The 26496-nt window shown below is 44.1% G+C and overlaps 1 protein-coding gene across 1 annotated transcript; it reads left to right on the plus strand.

Annotated features, from left to right (window-relative positions):
- Positions 1–2457: 2457 nt before the first annotated feature.
- SNRPD1 (small nuclear ribonucleoprotein D1 polypeptide) lies at positions 2458–13508 on the plus strand. Its single transcript, XM_073630676.1, has 4 exons — positions 2458–2650; positions 2817–2893; positions 11255–11446; positions 13251–13508. Exons 1-4 carry the CDS (start codon positions 2637–2639, stop codon positions 13325–13327), a joined length of 360 nt encoding a protein of 119 aa, XP_073486777.1. The 5' UTR covers positions 2458–2636; the 3' UTR covers positions 13328–13508.
- The last annotated feature ends 12988 nt before the right edge of the window (positions 13509–26496 follow it).

Raw genomic sequence — 26496 nt, forward strand, 5'->3', positions numbered from 1 at the left:
CGCGGTCGTGCGACATGGCTCCCAAACAAAATTGACGTCCTTTTTTTCCCACAAATAGAGCTTTCTTTTGGTGCTATTTGATCACCCCTGCGCTTTTTATTATTTGCGCTATAAGCAAAAAAAGAGCGACAATTTTGAAAAAAACGCATTATTTTTTACTTTTTGCTATAATAAATATCCCCCAAAAATATATAAAAAAAAGTTTTTTCCTCAGTTTAGGCCGATACGTATTCTTCTACATATTTTTGGTAAAAAAAATCGCAATAAGCGATTATTGATCGGTTTACGCAAAAGTTATAGCGTTTACAAAATAGGGGATAGTTTTATGACATTTTTATTAATATATATTTTTTTTTAAATGGCGGCGATCAGCTATTTTTATTATGACTGCGACATTATGGCGGACACATCGGACATTTTTGACACATTTTTGGGACCGTTGTCATTTATACAGCAATCAGTGCTATACAAATGCACTGATTCCTGTGTAAATGACACTGGCAGTGAAGGGGTTAACCACTAGGTGGCAGTGTAGGGGTTAAGTGTGTCCTAGGGGCGTGTTTCTAACTGTGAGGGGCATGGCTGTGTGTGACATGTGACTGATCTCTGCTCCGATGACAGGGAGCAGAGATCCAGTGACACCGTCACTAGGCAGAACAGGGAGATGCTGTTTGCATCAGCATCTCCTCGTTCTTCCTCCCCGTGAGGCGATCGCGGATATGCCCGCAGCGATCGAGTCCGCGGGACCCGCAATCCGACTCACGAAGCGTGCCGCGGCTGTGCACGCGCGCCCGCTGGCCGCCTCTTAAAGGGGAACGTACAGGTAAGTGGTTTTTCCTGTACGAGCCCTTCTGCCGCAGTATATCTGCATGAGGCAGTCGGCAAGTGGTTAAATGCAGATAAGGCACCAAGTGAGTTTAATTACCACCTTAATCAGCCACAGAACCTGTGTAATTAATATGTGTTCGAGTTTAAAGGGATGAGGTGGCAACCACAGACATCTCAAGTCTCCCACATTTCTACGGTGGCTCCTGCACACCCGCCAGAGCCTTGTGATCTCCCGGGAATGCACGATGTGGCGGGGAACAGCTGTGAACGCCGATCTCCCTAGTGTAGATTTTTAGCTGACAGCCGCTGGAGATTGGTGTCCACAGCTGTTCCCCGCTGCACCGAGCATTCCCAGCTGTTTCTTCCTGTGTGCTCCTCCCCCAGCCTCCTCCGTGTCCTTCTCTGCCCCCCTGTTCACCACCGGCCCCATGTTCTCCTCCGCCCCTCCTGTCCGCTGACTCCCCTCCTCTCCCGCCGGTGTTCAAGAGCACTGTGAAAGATGTCTGAATACATGAGTATAGAGGGTCACGTTAAATGTGCAGTGCCCTCTCTAATTATACAGCAAACTGGCGCACATTGCCTGCTTGGATGTCTGTGCCTGCGCCGTGTCATGTACAGAAGGGGGAGTGCGCGGGGAGCGCAGAACCTGTGAGGGAAACTGTGCAGGAAAATAGGTGGGAACTTGGAGGAGGGAGACCTCAACGGAGTCCGGTACTGAGGCGGAGTCCGGTACTGAGGCGGCCACGGAAGGGGAGACGTTCACTGATATCAGGCTTCCCAGTGGATGAAGGGACCTTCATGCTGTCCTTTTCTGACTTACATTTCTGTAAGGAAAAGAGCAGAGTGCAGAAGCTGAGGTAAAAAGAAACGGTCCCCTCCCTCCCATAGTCTTTATTTATGTGGCGTGACATGAAGAACGTTTTATGTATAATATGAAGAGAACCTGTCACTGGCCAGCTCCATGTGGAGACATTTCTTATATAAAATTCAAGAACATCGGCTGCGGGGGGGGAACTGTCAGGAATTGGACACAGTGAGCGAGATCGCTCCTGTGTCCTGTGATAACTGAGCAGAGTAAACTGTGATTACTCTGCTCAGTTTATGAATGGACAGGAGCCGCTGTCTCCTCTTCATTCATCTTTAGTGCTGAGAAAGGGACTGGGGAATGTGTGTCCTCAGTCCCTTTGTCTCAAAGGGGAGATGTCAGGGGTCTGTCTAGACCCCTGACATCTCAACAAAGCCCCCCCCCCCCCCCCGAAAATATTTTTAAAAAATTCTAAAAAAATGAAAAAGTGTAAAAAAATTAAATAAAAAAACTACTGACACCACTCTCCCCTGCCCTACCAAGAAAAAATTGAAAACACTTTTTTTCATGTAGAAATGTGTAGGTTTTCCAAGAATGTCTAATTGCACTAATGCGGATAATTTTCTTAATTCAGGTTATAGTACTCTAAACCTCAACCGTTATTTTATCATATATATTTTTTATTAAGTATCAAAAAGATAGCTGTGTTTTTATCTTCCTTTCTCTCCAGTGCGCATTGCGCCCTGTATACATAATCACAGTCCACACTATCATGGCCTCCGCTCGAGAAATGGAGACACGTACCATTCTACTTTGTACGCCTAGCGATACAAAGCAACTTCCGCCCAAACCTACTTTAACTTCCGGTACAGCGCGGGCTTCCTTTCTGTGTTTTAGTTTTATCGAACGTTGGCTTTGCCATCATTTTTCATTGTATTAGTAAAGGTGTGAGGTCTATCGGCTACGTGTGAAGGAGAGTGTGGTGTGCTGCTTGTGAGCCGTCATGAAGCTGGTCAGGTATGTGAGAGAAGGGGGCAGATGGACGTGGATTGTGAACGGCGGGAAGGGAGATTTATAGCTGCCGCTGATCTGCTGGGATCTCGGCGGCGCCACAAAATGCCGGGGGAGGTTGGGCTGTACATCGGCTGATAGCCGGAGTTCACTGTATTCATTTGTGTTGCAGGTTCCTGATGAAACTCAGTCATGAGACGGTAACGGTGGAGCTGAAGAATGGGACTCAGGTGCACGGCACGATCACAGGTAAGACAGCACTCTGACTGGAATATAATCCTGACACAAGCTTCTCCATGGCTTAGGTCTAACCATGGCGGATTTCATTGTTCTTTTGTCCCATATACTCTGAGCTGAGGAGAAAGAACAACGGCACCTTCCTCCCCCATCACACGTTACTGGGCACAAGCCTTTCCTCTGATCAGTGCTGGCCCTCAATACACGCAGGATGACAGAGCCCTACGTTTGTAAACACTGCATGGATCATCAGGTGTTTCCATAAGGATGTTAGTATAAGGCAGAGGTATGGAATGAAAGTTTAGAGGTCCAAACATTATTTCTTCCAGCAGACGTCCAAGCTGGATATTTGTGCCATGACTGGTCCTTCACATCACAGCTCCCTTCCTCTTATATCACGATCCCTCCTTCACAGCAATGTCCATCTCCTGTCCCCTCCTTCACAGCAATGTCCATCTCCTGTCCCCTCCTTCACAGCAATGTCCATCTCCTGTCCCCTCCTTCACAGCAATGTCCCTCACTCCATTCACATCACCCCCATCCACACGCGCACAGCAGTGTCCTCTGCGCGCCCCCTCACATCACTCCCTCTCCCCTATGGTGGTGTCCTCTGCCCCTTCCTTCACATCGCCACACAGACCAGTGTCTTTTGCTTCCTCGTCAGCCCCCCTCCTTTTGCAGTATTCTCCTCTGCTCCTTCGCATTACCCCCATTGGTGTCCTCTACTCCCCTCCTCCTTACATCAGATTCCTGCAGCTCTGCCCCTGCACTTCACATCACAGCCCCTCCCGCAGCTCTGCCCCTGCACTTCACATCACAGCCCCTCCCGCAGCTCTGCCCCTGCACTTCACATCACAGCCCCTCCCGCAGCTCTGCCCCTGCACTTCACATCACAGCCCCTCCCGCAGCTCTGCCCCTGCACTTCACATCACAGCCCCTCCCGCAGCTCTGCCCCTGCACTTCACATCACAGCCCCTCCCGCAGCTCTGCCCCTGCACTTCACATCACAGCCCCTCCCGCAGCTCTGCCCCTGCACTTCACATCACAGCCCCTCCCGCAGCTCTGCCCCTGCACTTCACATCACAGCCCCTCCCGCAGCTCTGCCCCTGCACTTCACATCACAGCCCCTCCCGCAGCTCCGCCCCTGCACTTCACATCACAGCCCCTCCCGCAGCTCCGCCCCTGCACTTCACATCACAGCCCCTCCCGCAGCTCCGCCCCTGCACTTCACATCACAGCCACTCCCGCAGCTCCGCCCCCCATTTCACTCCTTCCCACATCCTTGCCCTACACACCTCCATGCAGCTCTGCCCCAACACGTCTCACAGCAGCCACCCCCACTTCACTTCACAGACCCCCACAACACAGGAGAGCTGGAGGCAGGAGAGCGCTTGACAGATGGCGGGAGCTGTAGCTGGAATTAACTTTTCATATGAACAAGCTGATGATTGGTTGCTAGAACTGCCCTGCATCCTAGCAACCAATCACCAGCTGGTGAACTTGAAAAGTTAACTCCGGCAGTTCCTGCTCTCCCTTCACAGCAGTTTTGCCTCTAGATCTCCGCGCTTTAAAAATTATGGAGGCTGGGGGAAGGGCCGGCTGCTAAATGGCAGGACTGCGGCAGTCTGTATTGGACAGTGACCCAATCCAGACCGCGGTACACCATTTAGTGATGCCTGTTATAAGAGCTTGTTTAGTCTTGCATATAACAAAAATAGTTGTTTAGTCTTGCGGTTGAGCCGCTTCCCTTTAAAATAGAACTATAGGCAATTTCTTTTTTATTTTGGATAGAGTAATGATTGGTTATAACCCCTGTCAGGGTTTTCTTTCCATCTGCATCCCATAGGGGAGAGTTTCATTTATTTCCTGTCCAATAACCAAAACTAGAAGTGAAGCAAATCCCTGGTTGTCACAAGATCTATGGTCCCCATTGGAAGATTTCATATACCCTTATCTTAGTGTTGCTCGGGGTCTCTGGGCTTCAGCAAAATGGCAGCTTCTGGCAAGAAGAACCAGGAGCAATGCTGGAGGCAATTTACAGCATACACTAATCTTGGTAGTATAATTATTAACGTAGAAAGTATGTTCCTTGCTAAAGAATTCACACCAGCATTCACGGCAATACCTCATATGTGCACACTTGTATGTGTTTGTTACTGGGGACAGGCAACTTCAGTTCTTATTTTTCTTAGTTATAGGTTACTTTATTTTTTCACATTTAGGCCTCATGCACACTGGACGTTTTTACAGCAGCTGTTTTTGGCTTCAGACGTTTTTTTCTACAGTCAATCAACTTTCCATCATGTTATCCTTTGTGTCCATGCACGTCAAATGCTCTAACGTCAAATGCTCAAAAACGTGGCTCATCGTCGTTTGACGTTTTTGATCCATTGAAAAAAATGTTTAAAAAAATGTTCAATTAAAAAAAAAAAACGATATTGGAAAATTGTTACTCACTGCAAAGCTACTGGCGTTTTTATAACGTTATTGTAATGTCCAGCGTGCATGAGGCCTTAATGTTTATTGCTAACAAATGGCCTTCTAGGTGATGGTATGCTGTAGTTGACAGGTTGTCTTTATTGAAATTGAGATGTCAGGCTTCTTTTAACCGCTTGCCGCCCGCCCGCTGTCAAATGACAGAGGGACAGTATGGCTCTCTTTCTGGGTGGACATCCTATGACGTTGCCCCAGAACGGCTGCTCTCGTTCCAGGGGGGTGCGCATCACGGCCGCGCCATGTTTCTAGGACACGGCTCAACCGCAATCTCTGTAAAGAGCCGATCCGTGGCTCTTTAACCAAGTCCGATCGCAGCCGATCACATGTAAATGCGGAAGTGCCGGTGATCGGCTCTCATCGCCTCACACTGACAGCGTATGGCGAGGAGAGCCGATCAGCGGCATCTCCTCGCAGGGAACAGCCGGACATGTAATCGGGGTACTGATCATCAGTGCCCATTTTACAGTAAAGGCCCCCAGTGCCCATTAGTGATGCCAGTCACTTCTGCCCATCAGTGCCCATCGGTGCAGCATATTAGTGCCGCCTCATCAGTGCCCATAAGTGCAGCCTCCTCAGCACCCATCAGTGAAGGGGAAAAATTACTTATTTACTGACAAACTAAGAAAACTTTATTTTTTATTTCTGGTCTTTATTTTTTTTTTTTAGTAAAAAAAATAAAACCAGCAGTCATTAAATACCACCAAAAGAGAGCTCTATTTGTGTGAAGGAAATGATAAAAATTTAATTTGGGTACAGTGTTGCATGACCGTGCAATTGTCATTCAAAGTGTGACAGCGCTGAAAGCTGAAAATTTGCCTGGGCAGGAAGGGGGTGAAAGTGCCCTGTAGGAAAGTGGTTAAACCCCTGTTGTCTCCTCTGCTCTCTGCTGAAGCACAGATTGTGCCCTGTTAGCTGTTTCTCTGGCCAAAGCAGTTGGGGGAAGTGACATTGCTTCCATCTTCTTTTAGCAGAGGGTAGATAAACAAACAGATATTCCCTATGACTACATATATCATGTCATCTGTGCATTTCCCATTGTGGAGTCCCTTTTTAGAAATGGGGTTTAGGGAGGCGAAAATGTACCTAATACAGGATGTGTGAGGCCAGAGCTGTGATGTCATAACATTAGCATGAGAGGCTGGTTGTGCCATCTCACCTCAAAACTCCTTTATAAGGACCTGTTTGGGGAACAGCAATCAAGCCCTATTTGACACAGCCAGCGAGAGCACTTGAAAAATTGGTCAGGTCTGGGCACGTAGGTCCCCATATTTGTTCTTTCTCCTCTTCTTACTCTATTTGGGTTTTACATAGGTTGAAAAAGACACAAGTCCATCTAGTTCAACCATAAAAATAAATAAAAAATATCATACAATCCCATATACACAATCCTGTACCCACAGTTGATCCAGAGGAAGGCGAAAAACCCCAGAAAAGCATGATCCAATATGCTACAGCAGGGGAAAATATTCCTTCCTGATCCCCCGAGAGGCAATTGGATTTTCCCTGGATCAACATTACCTATAAATGTTAGTACTCAATTATATTATGTACATTTAGGAATGAATCCAGGCCTTTCTTAAAGCAATCTATTGAGCTGGCCAGAACCACCTCTGGAGGGAGTCTATTCCACATTTTTCACAGCTCTTACTGTGAAGAAACCTTTCCGTATTTGGAGATGACATTTTTTCCTCTAGGTCTAAGGCGTGCCCCCTTGTCCTCTGTGATGACCTTAAAGTTAGTGGCATTAAACCGAAAAAAGTTTTTTTTTTTTATGTCATAATGTAGAGTATAAGATTTCCTATCATTTGAGCCCAGTCTTGCCGCAAAGAGTAAATCCAGCACTGAGCAATCCTCTTTTATTGTTCAGTGAGATAAAACTTGACAAACCGAGAAAAACTTTGTCAAATCCTCCCCCTTGCTGTGATTGACAGGTGATTTACATATCTTGTGCACTAGCCTAAGACATGCATTATTTTTTAATTCCCACCCCCACTCCTTTCTTCAGCAGCTCTGCAAGGATTGGCTGTTCCACACCTCAGCATGATTTGGCATGTTGAAATCATGTGGTTACTTTCCTGGCTTTTCACTGGATGTTAGAGATCATAGCAGAAGTTCAGTGTAAGAAATACACAGGAGAAAATGCATATTGACAAGGGGAGTGTAGAGGTGGGCAGGAGTCCACTGACATCACAACTCCACCCACCGAGCTCCAGACAACAGACCCACCCACAGAATATGCAGTTTTTCAGCTCTCATAAGACAGAGGGGAGACATTTGACAGGTAGATACATTCAGGAGGCACGTATATCCTTATAGATAACCCCTATGGCAGTAGTTTAGAAAGGATGACATTGGGTTTACATCCACTTCAATAACTCAACACCAAGTTCCCTATATTGACCACTTATGTATTTATACATGTTGATCATATCCCCCCTTAATCTCCTTCTCTAGACAATACATTTAGTTCCTCCAATCTTTCCTCATAGCCAAGCTCCTCCATGCCTCTTATCAGTTTGGTTGCCCTGCTCTGCACTTTCTCCAGTTCCCCGATATCCTTTTTGAGAACTGGTGTCAAAAACTGAACTGCATATTCCAGATGAGGTCTTACTAATGATTTGTACGGGGCAAAATTATATCTCTCTCTCTGGTGTCCATATCGCTACAAGAAAGGACTTTGCTTGCTTTGGAAACCACAGCTTGACATTGCATGTTATTATTGAGCTTATGATCTACCAAACACCCCAGATCCTTCCCCCCTCTACGGATCCCCCTAGTATGTATGATGCATGCATATTCTTAGCGCCCAAGTACATAACTTTACATTTATCTACATTAAACCTCATCTGCCACATAGTCGCCCAATTAAACGGTGCATTGAGGTCAGCTTGTAAATTGGAGACATCCTGTAAGGATGTTATTCCACTGCATAGTTTGGTGTCATCTGCAAAGACTGAAATGGTACTTTTAATCCCAGACCCTATATGATTTATAAAGATAAAAAGTAAGGGTCCCAATACTGAACCTTGGGGTACACCACCGATAACCTTAGACCATTGAGTATGAATCATTAACCACTATGAATTCTTTTAGCCAGTTTTCTATCCATTTTAAAACTAATCTTTCCAATCCTGTTGACATTCCCTTTCACATTAGCTGTGTGTGGGGAACTGTATCGAACGCTTTTGCAAAATCCAAGTATACCACGTCCACAGTCTTTGGTGAGATATTAGAGGTCTAAACAGACCCCCATATCTCGTATTTTGAGACAAAGAGCCTTAAGATAGTCCCTTTTCTCTGCAGCACTTTACTTGAATGAGGAATCTGTATAGAGATTCATTCATAAAATGATAGTCTGTTACATTGTAAAACTCGCGGTTACAATATATCAGCTGTCAGTGGGCATATAGCAGCGATCAGTAATGATCGCTTCATGTGCCCTCTCTACTACAGAGGGCGCTTAGAAAAAATATATTTATTAAGCCCCTACTTCACAAGAGGAGGGATACTGGCTAATGAGTGGAGCTGGTTTGCAGGGGGAGTCAGATCGGGTGGAGGGGGGGGGGGGGGGAATCTGCTGAGGGGGGTGAAGGGGAGAGGAGAGTGGGGGGGGGCAGTTTTAGATTGAAAGGAGAGGCAGGGGACGGGGGGGGGGGGGGGGTGTGTTGTCACATTAGGGGTTAATAACTGATCAGCAGGTTGTAATCCACTCATGAGAGCTTATGGTCATTGAAGTAAACCTAAGCTTATAGGAGAGGGAGAAAGGTGGTGTGTACGCCGTACTGACTTGGCCACCTGCAGGCGCTTCTGTAGGTCCGTACGGTGTACGGACTTGGCAATGAAAGAGTTAAAGGTCCTCGCAGTACACATTTTTTTTTTTTTTTTTTTTTTTTTTGGTGAACGGTCTCGCACCACTGCAATACAGTGATGTAAACTAGCCATAGCAGAGACAAGACTTTTTGCCTTGGCTTTGTGGGGGGGTTTGGGGGGGTTATGGTGGGACTGAGCTGGATTAGCCTCCCAATGCAGTCGCACAGAACCTAGTGTGAATGTAACTTTTCTGGTTAACGTACGTACATCCAGAGTGTGAAGAATTTACAACAAGCTCCATGAGCTTGTGTTTGACTTCTTTCTTCTCCTAGCTGTAATGTGAAAGTAATTTGAACAGGTGGTGTGGCACGTTCAGTTACTTTTACACTGCTGATGGTGTGGCATCCTCCCCTCTGTGGTTACTTGGCTTTTCCCAGGAGCCCAGGACCACAATTGTGCTCAGAATGGCGAGTAGGAGGAGTTTGGGGAATGGACATTCTCCCAATCTCTACTGCTGCGTATAAAGCAGAGGAGCATGTTCAATTTCAGCTGTCATTCCTCTGACTGCTGTGGCCAGGGAAATACACGATCTGTGCTTGGTTAGCTGCAGGGGAGGTATTTGGGGACTAATTGACTCCCAATTTGTGCATAAAAATTATCTATCACTTGCCCAATGCTATCACATAGCCCCCTTGTGATAGCAAAATGGTTTAAAGTTAAAAAATATATTAAAAATAATTTTGAAAGCAACTCAATCACCCTGCACACATGTATGTATGTACAAATGAAAAAAAAAAAGAATCCCGCTCCCCCAGGAGATCATGCAGAACTCTCAGATCAAGACTGCAGGGTTTTTTAACCGTCACCCACCCACAATTTTTGCCGCCGGGACATCTGTCTGGGGAGGATATAGAGGGAGGTAATCGAATCCTGTACATTCGGATCGGAGTGTGTCTGTGTGACGCCTTTTTTTTTTTTTTTTTTTTTTTTTTTTTTTTATGGGCACCAGCATTAATTTTTCAGGATGTTGAGCTACAGTAGCTCTTCTATTAGATCAGACTAGAAGGGCCAGCCTTTGCTCTCCATGTACATCAATAAGCCATGATCCTGTTGTCTTTTTTTTTCTTTCTTGGACCACTTTTGGTATGTTGCAGACCCACTAGGGCAGACCCATCTAGCCATTAGTTTGGCCTCAAATCTTTATGCTTGCCAATTTTTTTGCTAATGAGAACATTGAACTATTTACATATTATTGAAAAACCGTAAAATGGCTAAAAACAGGCCACTCCGGACCTCTCTACCTGCTTTTAATGTGACGTTATTCATTCTCAAAGTCCCAACGAAGACTTGAGTTTGGTTTCAGTCAGTTTCTAGCAGCTTGGCAACACCTAATGATTGGAAGGCTGATAGGCTTCTGTTCTCTAATAATAATAATAATAATTAATTTAAAAAAAAAATGTGCTTGTTGCAAAGTTTGAAAATTAATTTCTTAACAGTGCTTGAAGATAGAGGTGAATGAGGGCCTGTTTTTAAAGTTCAAATATGTGATTAGTGTGCATCACCTGAGCATAGGTTCACTGTAAATCTCTCTGTGGCAAAAGATCCAGTTCAAACTTGTAGCCCCAGACCAGTGGTCTCCATACTGCAGCCCAGGGTCCAGATGTGGCCCTTTGCTTGCCTTTAGCTGGCCAAATTCCACCAACTGACACCAATGTTGGAGCACCACTCCCCCCTACTAACACTATTAATGCAGCACTAATCTTCTCAATGATATTGACAATGGGGCACTCATTCTCCCATTGAAATCAATGATGGGGCACTGGTGCCAGGGCATTCGCTACTCCCACTGGCCACAGCCCAGCCCCCTGAAGGACAATGAACTGGCCAAAATTTGGAGACTCCTGCCCTAGACTAAAGTATGCCACACAATTCACCTGTGCTTCTATAAGGAGTGATCAGGAATGTAACTTAAAAGTGGCTTCTGAGAGCTGTATAGTGCATCTTAATGTCTTTGGGTACTTCTACCTGCAATAGTGTAACTTTTTTGTTTTGTTTTTCTGTTTTCAGGGGTTGATGTAAGCATGAATACACATTTGAAAGCTGTCAAAATGACCGTAAAGAACAGAGAACCTGTTCAGCTGGAGACTTTGAGTATACGGGGCAATAACATCCGATACTTTATTCTACCAGACAGTTTGCCCCTCGATACCTTGCTTGTTGATGTTGAACCAAAAGTTAAGTCTAAGAAAAGAGAAGCTGGTAAGTATTTACTAATGCTATTAATTTTCTGTTTTAGTGTTTGTTTTTTTATTCATTTCATAGTTTTCATATATACTTGACAATTTTTGGTACAGACACTCCAAAAATACAATAGAATGCTACTGACATATACAGCAAAACGTTATATAGATTTGTTGGTTTGAATCTGGTGTCTAGGAGTAGGCCAGGGACAGAGTGCCTGGCTCAGAGCTAAAACAACAAACAGACTGCAGTCCCCAAACGGTCATCATCAAATTTAACTGCACTTGAGCAGTTCTGCAGAAAAGTCTGGGCAAATATTGCAGTGTCTAGATGTGCAAAGTTAGTAGAGACATAACCCAACAGACTTAAGGCTGTAATTGAAGCAAAAGGTAGTCCAACAAAATACTGACAAGAAGGTGATCCTTTTTTACAACTATATTTTTTTGTTTTTTTTTTATCTTTTTTTCTGATATGTTATATCTTTCACTTGGATGTTACACTGAGTAAATACAGCTGGATGAAACAAACTTTCTACACCCACTGTATATTCTTTTCTCAAACAGCTTAAATTTTGGACAGGTCCACCATATGTGGAACACTGTACACATTTGTCTGCAGCCTATAAAACAAACTAGAAAGGTGTCGGAGTAGGTTTTAGCAATCCTAGCCAGGATTAGATCTCGGCAAGCAAGAACTTTATAGTTGGCCTCCTATCAAGGCCATATTAAGTTTTCCTTTTTATGTACTCTAGTGGTCTAGGAAGTCCAGTCTTCCTCGCTGATGTCTTACTTAAATGTAGTTCTCCTGCCACTCTGTGAGGCAACATAGTTGAAATGGTGGAGAACACCTTGTATAGTAAAGAAATGCCACCTTTCTGATTCTCATCCCACATGCACCTGTTCTCAGAAGCAAGTAGTACTGCGATATCATCTGTGGTTTTTTTTGTTTTTTTTTTTTTTTTTTTTAACGATGTGCAGAATATGGTGCATACGGAATGTTTTCTGTGAGGAGCATTTTTTGGTTTCGAAGATACTCCTGGGATTGGATCTCTATGATCAAGAATGTCTGATATGATACAAGTCTTTGTCTAACCATTATTTGAAGCACTGAGTTTCCCTACCTTGCAGGAATGCATGGTGCGGTCACTGGGGTGTGTAAAAATTTTAAGTGTGAATTATTTACAAGACGCAATGAGTGGGAAAGTGTAGGGTGCCCCATGATCCTGAATGGTCATCCAATTTGGTACATAAGTGAAATGGGTCTCTTTTGGATTTACTGGGCTACTCTATAGTATTTTAAGAGATTAGGAACTGCTTGATAGTTTAGGAGTGTGTACAATCTTGTGGGCAAATCTGCATCCTCTGGACCCCAGGTGTATTTTAATATGCAAGACTGACCTCCTTTTTTTTTTTTTTTTTTTTTATCTTTTTTTTTTGGCTAAGGGAGGGTATATTAACAGGCAAGGTGTGCATGTAATATAATATTTTGGCAAGAGGGTTTATTTATTTTTTTATTTTAATTAAAGCTGTCCTGCCTGTTTATAAGAGGATAGGTAGTCCATAGATCTAATTCCTCTGTTAATCTTGCAATAAAAGTAGTGTAGTTTGATTTTGTAGAGGGTAGTGATGTCAGAGGTTATTGCTAAGATATGGCATAGCGTGGGTTGGGCTACGTGAAGGGAAATGGATTTAAAGGGCTGATAAAGTAGTCAGATTATTGTTTAAGATTCTGATTTGCCATGATAGCTTGTATAAACTGAGCGCCTTTGTTGGTTGTGCCATTGCTATTTCGACCAAATGCCTAATTATATTTTCGCCATCAGTTGCAGGCCGTGGCCGAGGAAGAGGTCGTGGGCGGGGAAGAGGCCGTGGCAGAGGGAGAGGTGGACCAAGGCGATAGCTTCACCACGAAAATTAGCTCCACAATAACAAAAAATATTGTTTTTGTACAGATTTTGTTAACTTTTAACAAAGGATTGTTGAACTTGTGCTCGTCCAAGCTGGGGTTTACTCACAATTCCCTTCTCCCTGTATTTTGATTTTTTTTTTTCTTTTTTTGGAATAAAAATGTAAATTTTCAATGAGTCCCTAATGTGTTTTTTTATTTTTTTAGGACTTTTGCTGATTAAGGAAATTGTCCCTTCTGGGCCAATGCAATATGATACTGGAACAGGGTGTCCAAAAAGGATATATTAGTAATAGCTTAAAAGAGGTTGACCTGTTGTGGCTTTTTGGCAAGAGTTCTAAATAAAAAAAACAAAAATGTAAGTTATTGCAGCTTACCATTCATTCATTTTTTTTTTTTCTGTTGGATGAAAAATGCAGACTCGCTGTGCTGTATATTAAGAAGCCATGTTACCCCACAGGACTACACTTCCCCCTCTCTTCCTCTCCATTACATAGGGGGAGGTGTTTTGTGACTTTTAACGTCCTTGTGCTCTCTGCCTGTGACTGACTGTTATCAGTTCACAAGATTTGTCAGGATGAACAGGTATTTTTTTTGCACTTATCGAGCAAATATATGTAAAATATTCAATTTTATTTTTATCAGAAAAAATAGGAGTTTTGGGGTTTACAAACAATTTAGTCTGATAATCTTTAAAGGATCCCATCATGGAGGCTATCACCACAACAGGCAATCTTTTGCTTTTTGGCACTGCACTGCATTAATTTAACTGGCAATTGCGTGGTCATGCAACTCTGTATACAAATTTAGATCATCGTTTCCCCACAAATAGAGCTGACTTTTGGTGGTATTTAATCACCACTGGGTTTTTTATTTTTTGTGCTATAAACAAAAAGACTGAACATTTTGGGAAAAAAAAACCAATATATTTTGTACTTTCTGCTATAAAACATATCAATTTTTTTTTTTAATCGGATTTTGCCAGAAATTTAGGCCAATGTGTATTCTGCTACATATTTGGGGGGGGGATCGTATATTGATTGGTTTGCACAGAAGTTATAGCATCTACAAACTGGTGGGGAAACTAGTTTTTTAACTAGTGATGGCAGTGATCAGTGACTTATAACGGGATTGCAATACTATGGTGGGCTATCTGATGCTGACACTTTGTGGAAACCAGTGACACTAATGCAGTGATCAGTGCTAAAAATATACACTGTCACTGTTCTAATGACACTGGCTGGGAAGGGGTTAACATCTAGGGTGATCATGGGATTAAATGTGTGCCTAACAGTCCTTGGTGCATTCCCTATGTGCTCTTTTTACAAAGGTATCTGACTGTTTTTATTCCCTGCTTTGCAAGGAAACAAAAACCGGCACATCCCCGTTGACAGGACAGAGCTGTCCCATAATCCTCGACCCCGATCAGCGGGTGTCTCTGGCCCATCCAGTTCAGGGAAGCAGTGGCCTGTTGGTGTGCTCCATTCTGTGTGCCTGAGGGGCCACGGGATCTGGGCTGGCAGAAAGGCAGTCTATCTGGGCAGGGACATTCTGGTGAGGGTGTGGTGGCAGGGTGGCTAGAATGCAAGGGCGAAGGTGGCGGTGCTTCCGGTCCCAGCAACATGGGGGTGCCAGGAGGCTCTATTTAAGATGACTGTTTCTTACAGCATTCCAAACATGTTATGCTTACCTCTGTGCAAGGGTTTTGCACAGAACTGCCCCAATCCTCCTCCTTTCCTGGGGTCCCCCGGCGGTGTTGCTGGATCCTCTGCATTGCATGCCCCCACAGAGAGCCACATTCCATAGAGGCACCCATGCGGGCATGCTCCCAAGTCCTGCTGCTGCGTCCATTGACACAGACAGCAGGACTCGGCCCCGGCTCCCATGTCACTGCTATCAATCTAGCCAATGAGGACCCGAGACAGCGGCTGGAGCTGCTGGACTCGTTCTACCCTGTTTCCCCGAAAATAAGACCTAGCGTGATTGTCAGTGATGGCTGCAATATAAGCCCTACCCCCCAAATAAGCCCTACCCTGTTTCCCTGAAAATAAGCCCTACCCTGAAAATAAGACCTACAAGGTCTTTAACTAGGGCTTATTTGGGGGGTAGAGCTTATATTGCAGCCATCACCGAAAATCACGCTAGGTCTTATTTTCGGGGAAACAGGGTAGTTGCTGGAAAGATCGGGTTTAGGTCAGTAACAGTGCTCAGTCTGAGGCTGTGGAACTGGTATAAGTGGTGAGTTAAAAACCAGAGGGAGAGTGAACAAGTCTTGCTTTTTGTTTGTTGGTTTGGATTTTTGGGGCTTTTTCTTTTAGTTTTTCAATCACCTTTTTCTGTCACTTTTTAAATAGCTTTTTTTTTTTCTCTGGTTTAAGGGGGGGTGGTTAATTGCTCACAGGTGCCTATATAACTGTGTGTAGAACTCATTCTGAGCGTACTCAGTGTAAGTGGAACTGGTATAAGTGGTGAGTTAAAAACCAGAGTTGAAAACAGAAGGTTATAACAGGGGTCATAGTACTTGTGTAGTGTGAGTACCTGAGTGTTTTCTGAGTAGTGTGTGTGTGTGTGTGGATCGTTAGTACTTGTGTATTGTGTACTGTATACTTGAGTATTGCGAGTGCACATAGGTCTGCGACTGTTCTGCGATTGCACGTAGGTCTGTGAGTACCTGGGTATTGTCTTGTTGTGTACCTGTGTATTGTTTTGAGTATTAGTGCCAGGAAGCTAGCTGTTAGGTAATTTGGACAGGGTAAAATCCCCAATCCTCACTAAATTTAATAGGTACGATGCCCGGCGGGTGTGGAGAGGCGACTTTTTGTACATCTTGCCGCATGTATGCGTTCCTTGATCATCCGATCGAGGGTGAATACTGCTGTGCAAAATGTAAGCACATTGTTTCCCTGGAAGCCCAGGTTCTGAATCTGGGGAATCAACTGTCAGCACTGAGAAGTCCCTCCATACTAAAGGAGAGCCAGGAACGTACACGGCAGGGGCCAGCACAGAGGCGGGTGGAGACAAAGAGGTGCAGGCACTAGCAAAGAGTAGAGGGGGAAGTGCCAGGGAGGCCGATCCAGGATTGGAGCATCCCAATAAGTACGCTCCATTGAGTGACATTGGTGAAACCAGTCAGGGACCAGCACTGCTGGAGCTGAGGGACTCTCCTAGCTGCCAGGGGAAGAACTCCTCCAGTGAGAGTGGGGGGGGCAGCAAAGGGAAAGGAAAGACAGATTCTGGTGGTAGGGGACTCAATTCTTAGGACAGAGAGGACAATCTGTAACCAAGACCTGAAGCGCGAACAGTATGTTGTCTACCGGGCGCTCAGGTTCGGCACATCATGGATCTTGTGGACAGATTACTGGGAGGGGCTGGAGAAGACCCGGCTGTCATGGAGCACCAATGACAAAGTCAGAGGCAGATGGAGTGTCCTAAAGAACGATTTTAGGGACTTAGGAGCTAAATTGAGGAAAAGGACCTCCAAGGTAGTATTCTCAGGAATACTACCGGTACATCGAGCCACACCAGAAAGGCAGAGGGAGATTAGGGAAGTAAACAAGTGGCTGAAGAGCTGGTGTAGGAAGGAGGGGTTTGGGTTCCTGGAGGACTGGGCCGACTTCTCAGTTGGTTACCGGTACTATAGAAGGGACGGACTGCACCTAAATGAGGAGGGTGCAGATCTGCTGGGAAGGAAGATGGCCAAAAAGTTAGAGGGGTTTTTAAACTAGGCGATGGGGGGGGAGGGTCCAGAGACAGAGATAGCCAGCGTGGAAGATATTCCAGAGGGTAGTATTGGGGGCATTAGTGGTAGGTTAACCAAAGCACAAAAACACAAGGTGAGTATAGTAGCAAGTCCTAGTTGCAATCTCGAAACACCCAATACGAGGACAATATGCGACCGGTCTAAACTATGTGGCATGTTCACCAATGCCAGGAGCATGGCGGACAAGATGGGTGGACTAGAGATACTGTTGTACAAGGAGGATTTGGATTTTGTGGGAATTTCAGAGACCTGGTTCAACAGCTCTCATGATTGGCTGGCAAACATTCAAGGGTATACCCTATACCGCAAGAATAGAGAGGGTAAAAAAGGGGAGGGGTATGCCTATATATCAAGAATAATGTACAAGCGAATGTGAGAGATGACATCACTGAGGGAGCTAGAGAGGAGGTGGAATCCTTATGGGTAGAGCTCCAAAGGGATGAAGCTAAGGGGAAAATAATACTGGGAGTATGCAATAGGCCCCCTAACCTGAGGATCTCCTATCACAAATTGGATTAGCAGCAAGGATGGGAAGTGTTATCATAATGGGAGGGATTTTAATTATCCAGACATAGACTGGGTGGAGGGAACCGCGCATTCATTTAAAGCTTGCCAGTTCCTTAATGTCTTGCAGGACAATTTTATGGGTCAGATGGTAGGCGCACCAACTAGAAATAAAACATTACTGGATCTACTGATTACCAACAATACAGACCTGATCATGGATGTGGAAATATGGGGCAATTTAGGTAACAGCGATCACAGGTCAATTAGTTTCAGTATAAATCACACAAATAGGAAACCTAAAGCGAACACAAAGACACTGAATTTCAAAAGAGCCAACTTCCATAAACTACAAACCTTGCTAAAAGGCATAAATTGGGATAAAATATTAGGAACAAAGAATACGGAGGAGAGATGGGTTTGCTTTAAGAGCATATTAAATAAGGGCATTAGCCAATGTATCCCATTGGGTAATAAATTTAAAAGAGTGAACAAAAATCCTTGATGGCTTAACTCCAATGTAAAAATGCATATAAAAGCAAAGGAGAAGGCCTTCAAAAAGTACAGGGTTGAGGGATCATCCTCAGCATTCAGACTTTATAAAGAATGCAACAAGAAATGTAAGGGTGCAATTAGGACGGCTAAGATAGAACATGAAAGACACATAGCGGAGGAGAGCAAAACAAAAATCCCAAGAAATTCTTTAAGTATGTAAACAGGAAAAAAGGGAGGACAGACCATATTGGCCCCATAAAGAATGAGGAAGAACATCTGGTTACAAAGGATGGGGAGATGGCGAAGGTATTGAATTTATTCTTCTCCTCAGTCTTCACGAGTGAATCGGGGGGCTTCAGTAACCAAAACTGCAGTGTTTATTCTCATGACACAACACAGGAAGCACCTCCATGGCTAACAGAGGACAGAATTAAAATTAGACTTGAGAAACTTAACATTAATAAATCACCGGGACCAGATGGCTTGCATCCGAGGGTACTTAGGGAACTCAGTCAAGTGATTGCCAGACCGTTCCTAATTTTTACAGACAGTCTATTGACTGGAATGGTACCAGCTGATTGGAGAAAAGCCAATGTAGCACCAATATTTAAAAAGGGCCCAAAAAACATCCCTGGGAATTACAGACCAGTTAGCCTAACATCAATAGTATGTAAACTCTTGGAGGGGATGATAAGGGACTATATACAAGATTTTAGTAATCAGCATGGATTCATGAAGAATTGTTCTTGCCAAACCAATCTATTAACCTTCTATGAGGAGGTGAGTTGCCATCTAGATAAAGGAAGGCCCGTAGACGTGGTGTATCTGGATTTTGCAAAAGCATTTGACACAGTTCCCCATAAACGTTTACTGTACAAAATACGGTCCGTTGGCATGGACCATAGGGTGAGTACATTGATTGAAAACTGGCTACAAGGGCGAGTTCAGAGGGTGGTGATAAATGGGGAGTACTCAGAATGGTCAGGGGTGGGTAGTGGGGTTCCCCAGGGTTCTGTGCTGGGACCAATCCTATTTAATTTGTTTATAAATGACCTGGAGGATAGGATAAACAGTTCAATCTCTGTATTTGCAGACGATGCTAAGCAGGGCAATAACTTCTCCGCAGGATGTGGAAATCTTGCAAAAAGACCTGAACAAATTAATGGGGTGGGCGACCACATGGCAAATGAGGTTCAATGTAGAAAAATGTAAAATAATGCATTTGGGTGGCAAAAATATGAATGCAATCTATACACTGGGAGGAGAACCTCTGGGGGAATCTAGGATGGAAAAGGACCTGGGGGTCCTAGTAGATGATAGGCTCAGCAATGGCATGCAATGCCAAGCTGCTGCTAATAAAGCAAACAGAATATTGGCATGCATTAAAAGGGGGATCAACGCAAGAGATAAAACGATAATTCTCCCACTCTACAAGGCTCTGGTCCGGCCGCACATGGAGTATGCTGTCCAGTTCTGGGCACCAGTCCTCAGGAAGGATGTACTAGAAATGGAGCGAGTACAAAGAAGGGCAACAAAGCTAATAAAGGGTCTGGAGGATCTTAGTTATGAGGAAAGGTTGCAAGCACTGAACTTATTCTCTCTGGAGAAGAGACGCTTGAGAGGGGATATGATTTCAATTTACAAATACTGTACTGGTGACCCCACAATAGGGATAAAACTTTTTCGCAGAAGAGAGTTTAATAAGACTCGTGGCCACTCATTACAATTAGAAGAAAAGAGGTTCAACCTTAAACTACGTAGAGGGTTCTTTACTGTAAGAGCGGCAAGGATGTGGAATTCCCTTCCACAGGTGGTGGTCTCAGCGGGGAGCATTGAAAGCTTCAAGAAACTATTAGATAATCACCTGAATGACCGCAACATACAGGGATATACAATGTAATACTGACACATAATCACACACATAGGTTGGACTTGATGGACTTGTGTCTTTTTTCAACCTCACCTACTATATAACTATGTAACAGGGGTGGGCAGCTGCACCACAGAAGGTTTTTCCCATACCTCCCAACTGTCCCTGATTTGGAGGGACTGTCCCTGATTTGGAGCAATGTCCCTCTGTCCTCATTTGTCCCTCATTTTGGTCTGATCTATATAGATGTATATGAAATGGACTTTTTATCTATCAAAAAGTGTTTCCCAGTGCTAAACCTGTCATTTGATTTCTAAATTGCTGAATTTGTAGATTCCAAAAGCCAAAATAAAGGAATAGCAGTGGTTAAAAAAAAACACTCGTGGGTTTAACTAATATATAAATATATATATATATTTTTTTTTTGTACAATTCTCTTCAGGAGGTGTGGCAAGCGCTGTGTCATATGCCTGCATACTCTTGCTGATAGGTGTCCCTCATTCCCATTTCAGAATGTTGGGAGGCCTGTTTTTCCCCTTAATGCATGAAATGCATTAAGGTGAAAAACCATGAGACTTTACAACTCATTTAAATCTAAAGGCCCTCCCCCAGCTCAAAGAAAGTGCCTTTTCTGCAAAAAATACCCTCGGCTACATAGCCCAAACCGCTGTGCAAATCCTGCACCTCAGACCTTCTTAAGGAGTAATCTTTGCAACAATGCAAAGATTCATTTTCCAAGTCATCTTTCAGGACAGCTTACAGAGAGATGGGCTCCTCCCCACCTAGCACAGGAAACGCATGATCCACATTATAAAAGTACAGACACAGGCAATAGCCCCTCAGTATTTGTTTCCTCAGGACAGTCGGGAACAATTTTGTTTTACCGGGCCTATGTGTTAGGTGGCAGGGGCCTCCCTGTGGTCATATCCCTTAACAGGGGAAGTACTCCTGGGGATAGGAATGTGCTTGGGTCATTCTTGGACCAGGTAAGCAGGTCTGGATGAAAATTGAAGGGACCCCCCCTCTCCCTTGTTGGTGTGTAACCTCAGTGAAGGTACCTGTTGGTGGAGTCTAGAGCTGAGGGCCTGGTCGGTCCTTCTTGAGGTGTGGAGGGTGTCTTCATGGCGTCACCGTTCCCCGCTTTTCTTGTTTTTCTTCCTCCTCTGGTAATGGCTGCTGAGGAAGGAAGAATCTTTCCACTGTCTCGTGGTCGGATGACGTCCCTTCTGGCGTCGGGACAGGAAGTGATGCGGCTGGAAGTTGAACGTTGGCCATCTTGGTACACCCTAATTCTTCCAGGAGGAAAAACCTGGGTGTGTGGCTGGGATAACAGCATCAGGGAAGCCCTTATGCTATACAGGTGGCAGCGCCGGATCCACAGCACCGCTCCGGCTATTCCATTCCACCATATAAAATGGTGGTGGCAAAGCATGGCATCCAGTGACTATTCAGGTGAGCCAGCATGGAGGAAGCAGCCACCATAGAAGCAGGTCTGGAGGTGCCATCAGCTGATACCGGCCCTAAGGTAGGAAAACAGGGGGCTAGTTTACTCTCTTCTTTTTTCCTTTTCCTCCTGTGGTGGGGGCACAGGGTTTTTTTTCTTCTGCATAGTGGCCTCAGTGGACAGGGGTCTCGCTGATTAGTGCTAGCTACAGTGGTGGGTGCTTTCCAAATTATTCATCGGGTGTTTGCCTATATATGTGTTACTTCAGGGTATCCAATTAGGGTGGAATTGTTCTCTTTAATATGTTTCAGGACAAGCCCGTGAGCCCAAAGACAGCAAAGCAGAGGCACCTAGAAAGCGGTGTCCGATGTGCACTAGGAAAATGCCTTCTGGTTGGAAAAAGTGTCTGCCAAGATTGTGTTGATACACTCATGAAGTCAGAAACGGCGCCTGTTTTCGAGAATTCTTTGGATTCATTGAAAAAAGAGATGATGCAGACTTTACGCTCGTTTAACCACTTCCCGACCGCCGCCTGTAAATTTATGTCGACACAATGGCACGGACAGGCAAATGGGCATACAGGTACGTCCCTTTAAATTTGCCGCCCTGCTATCGCGTGCGCCTGCCGCGAGCTCCGTGAGTGTGATCGAGGACTCGATGTCCGCGGGGATACCTGCGTTCTGCCTAGTGACAGAACACTGATCACAGCTCCCTGTAATCACATTTAGTGATATGTGATTAATCTACATAATCAGCGTTCTGCATCACATGTGACTATATGGGATCACACTTCCCCGTTCTGCCTTGTGACATGACAGAGATCACCTGTCGTCAGGAGCAGTGATCGCTGTCATGTGAGTTGTAGCCCATCCCCCCCACAGTTAGAATCACTCCCTAGGACACACTTAACCCCTACAGCGCCACCTAGTGTTAACCCCTCCAGTCACATTTACACAGTAATCAATGCATTTTTAATCGCACTGATCAATGTTTGTGAATGGTCCCAAAATAGTGCCAAAAGTGTCCGATGTGTCCGCCATAATGTCGCAGTCACGATAAAAATCGCTGATCGCCGCCATTACTAATAAAAACATTTAATAAAAATTCCATAAACTATTCCCTATTTTGTAGATGCTATAACTTTTGTGCAAACCAATCAATAAACGCTTATTGCGTTTCTTTTTTTTTTTTTTAATAAAAATATGTAGAAGAATACATATTGGCCTAAACTGAGGAAAAAATGTTTTTTTTTATATATTTTTTGGGGGATATTATAGCAAAAAGTTAAAAAAAAGCGTTTTTTTTCAAAATTGGCGCTTTTTTTTGTATATAGCGCAAAAAATAAAAACCGCAGAGGTGATCAAATACCACCAAAAGAAAGCTCTATTTGTGGTGAAAAAAGGACGTCCATTTTCTTCGGGAGCCATGTCGCATGACTGCACAATTGTCAGTTAAAGCAATGCAGTGCCGAATCGCAAAAAGTGCTCTGGTCTTTGGCCAGCCCGATTGCCGATAAAAGTGGTCTCTGCAGCGGATTCACTGCGAGATCACTTTTATCGGTGGCAGGAGAGGGCCCCCTCCGCCGTTTACCGTAGCCGCGGAGGCGATTGGGTCTGCTCACTGGCTTGGAGAGGAGTGAGGGAAAGATGGGCCCCCACCCGTCTCCATACCATTGCACGGCGGAAGCGACGTCAAAAAGTCACTTCCGCCCATAGCTCTTAAAGAGGCATTTTTTTTTCATTGTATTTTAGTGTAACTATGAGATCTGAGGTCTTTTTGACCCCAGATCTCATATTTAAGAGGTCCTGTCATGCTTTTTTTTTTTTTTTCTATTAGGGATGTTTACATTCCTTGTAATAGGAATAAAAGTGGCGCAAAAAAATAAATAACTGTCAAAATAAGCTTGCTCACGTGCAGAAGCGAACGCACACGTGAGCAGCACCTGCATATGAAACCGGTGTTCAAACCACACATGTGAGGTATCGCTGTGATTGGTAGAGCAAGAGCAATAATTTTAGCCCTAGCCCTCCTCTGTAATTTAAAACATGCAACCTGTAGAATTTTTTAAACGTTGCCTATGGAGATTTTTTTTTTTCACGGTTAAAATCTCAGTTTATTGATAAAAGAGTAAGCATGGTATAAAACAGAAAAAGGAAAATGGTAGTCGTTACAGTACATAAAATGTTAGAAGTGATACCCAATATAAAATATCTGCTTATGTAGATGACCTTATGTTCACCCTAAGTAATCCCATAGTGTCGCTTCCAAATCTCTTAAGGGAATTTGATAGATATGGCACTCTTTCAAATCTAAAAATTAATTTTGATAAGTCTGAGGCCATGGGGATTAATATAACACCAAATAGATTGCGATCTATAAAATCACAATTCAAATTTAGATGGTCAGACACCTCCCTCAAATATCTGGGGACCCTGATTCCCAGTGATTTACGATATGCCTTTGACCTTAATCCCCCCCCCCCCCCCCTGCTGACTAAAACTAAAATACTTTTGGAAGAATGGATACATTCCTGGTTCGGCAGATGTAATTTGCTTAAAATGTCCATACCTCCGAAATTCTTATATTTGTTTCAAGCATTGCCAATTACAATTCCACCCCAATACTTTAAGCAAGTACATTCCATTTTCATCAAATTCATATGGGCAAAATCAAAACCTAGACTGCGCAGAAACTCTAATCTAATATTACCCAAACATTACGGAGGACTGGCTCTCGCAGACCTAAAAAATTACTACAGGGCAGTACACCTGGGCAGAATAATAGACTGGAACCGGCATGGCAAAAACAAGCTATGGATAGATCTAGAACAGACACAGTCCGAGGCTTCACTGAAGGGAGCGGTTTGGTGCTTTGATCAACTGCCCGTGACATTGAAATTGCACCCTATAATTGGCACATCACTTCGGGTGGGAGCCTCCACGATACTTGCAAATTCCTTATCCTTTGGTAGCTCTCCTTTGTACCCAATATTGGGTAATCCAGCTTTTCCTCCGGGTCTGGAACGATCAGGGTTTGAAATACTCAATTCGACAGGAAGGGATCAAGCTTCACATTTCTTAATAGACAATAAATGGCCCTCCATACAATCTTTGCTGCTAGATAGTGGCCAATTCCAACTCCCATGTTGGACAGCAATACGTTTGCATAACTTTCTACTTACGATTCCCAATCCAACACAGTTGAACCATGATCTGACGACCTTTGAAAATTACTGTAACGACGAGGGAACCTTATCTCAGGTACTGTCCAAAACTTATGCCTTGATTAACTCCTCTCTGGCACAACCAGATCTGACGTTCATACGTACATGGGAAACTGACTTACAACGTACATTTACTAGTGCCCAAAAACAAACTATCACATTCTCCTTAAAAACATCTATCTGCACTAAAATACAGGAACTTAACTACACGTTGTTAACTAGATGGTACTACACCCCTAGTAGACTTCACAAATACTTCCCGGACACATCAGACAAATGCTGGAGATGTCAAGCAGGTAAGGGGACACTCCTCCACATCTTCTGGTCTTGCCCACTGCTGCAGCACTTTTGGACGACAGTCCGCATGATCACGCAAAAATTCACGGATTACACAATAAGTGATGATCCAGCTTTCATCTTGCTGCATGTGACCACAATCTCGACACGAATATATAAAAAATCGATAGTACGACACTTATTGAACGCAGCTAAAGCGTGCATCCCACTTCTATGGAAGAAGAATTTGCCGCCGACTGTAGGTATGTGTCTGCGCAGGGTGGAGGAGATCAGAAGATTGGAGGATTTGGTTCAAACGACGCAAAACAAACGAGATCAACATTCCCAGACATGGAGGCTGTGGAATATGTTCATACTCTCCGATGAGGGATTAGCCCTACTGGCCACCTAGAGCACAGTAACACAATAGAAGTCGACACACCTGGCCCTAACACCCTACCCCTCCTCCCCTCTCCCCCCCTTTTTCCTCTCCTACATTCTCTACCTCGTTCTTCCTTTCTCTTTCCTTTTCTCATTCTCTTCTGTGTCTCTCTCTGGCTTCTCACTCCCTTGTCTTTTTTTATGGAACCTACTTGTTCCCACTCTTTTACTTCTGTTTTTTATGGTGAAGATATTTCATATCAGATGTCTCACAACACTTCAGGAATGAAGCTTGTACTGCATACAGAATGTGATGATTTGTATTGCCTACAAAAATTGATTTTGTTAGATGGATGTCAACTAGTAATACACTCAAACACTGAACACTCAAACACAAATGCCGTTATTACTGTTATTATAACCGATGTACATCGAATACTATGATGGGAAATGTATCTCAATTTAATCTTTGTAATCTTTGTTCTCTTACTCTTTTTTGAAATAAAAATTTATATTTGAAAAAAAAAAAAAATGTTAGAAGTGGTTACAGAAACCTAGACATTAAATATAATCACAATTACTTTTGGATTTCAGACCTGAAGTAACAATCGTCAGTTTCAATGAGTCAGAACGACATTTTAGCAAAGCATTCCAGACACAATACAGGGGATAAACAGGGGGGAAGGGGGGGGGGGAGCAGAGGGCAGCCCAAGCAAACGGGAAGGGAGGAACCCTTCCACGTTATTTAAGTATGATATCTAAAGTCTTCAAGCCGTCCAGGGTAACCATATACCTTCAAACTTTTTGGGACATTTCCTGTTCAGATAAGTCATTTTATACAGTGGAAGAGCCTTATTAATAGTGTCTTCCCAAAGAGTCATAGTGGGGGGGAAGTAGAGTTCCATCTAAGAAGAATAGTTTTTTTTTGCATAGTATAGTAAAAATGCAATCAGGAGTTTAGTGTAACGTGGCATTTGGTCGTCATTCTGTATGCCAAGCAGTGCTAGCTCCGGAGACTGGACCAATGACATTCCGAGGCGCTCATTAATGGCTTCAAACACCGCAGCCCAAAATCGGGCCACTCCAGGACAGCTCCAGAACATATGATAATATGTCCTGACCTCCTGTCTACATTTACCACACAGGGGGTCTCTCAGGGGGTATAGTCTGTGCAGCCGCTGTGGGGTATAGTGCACCCTATGAAGAAACT

Source organism: Aquarana catesbeiana, linkage group LG05 (assembly GCF_042186555.1).
Source record: "Aquarana catesbeiana isolate 2022-GZ linkage group LG05, ASM4218655v1, whole genome shotgun sequence".
Taxonomy (NCBI): domain Eukaryota; kingdom Metazoa; phylum Chordata; class Amphibia; order Anura; family Ranidae; genus Aquarana; species Aquarana catesbeiana.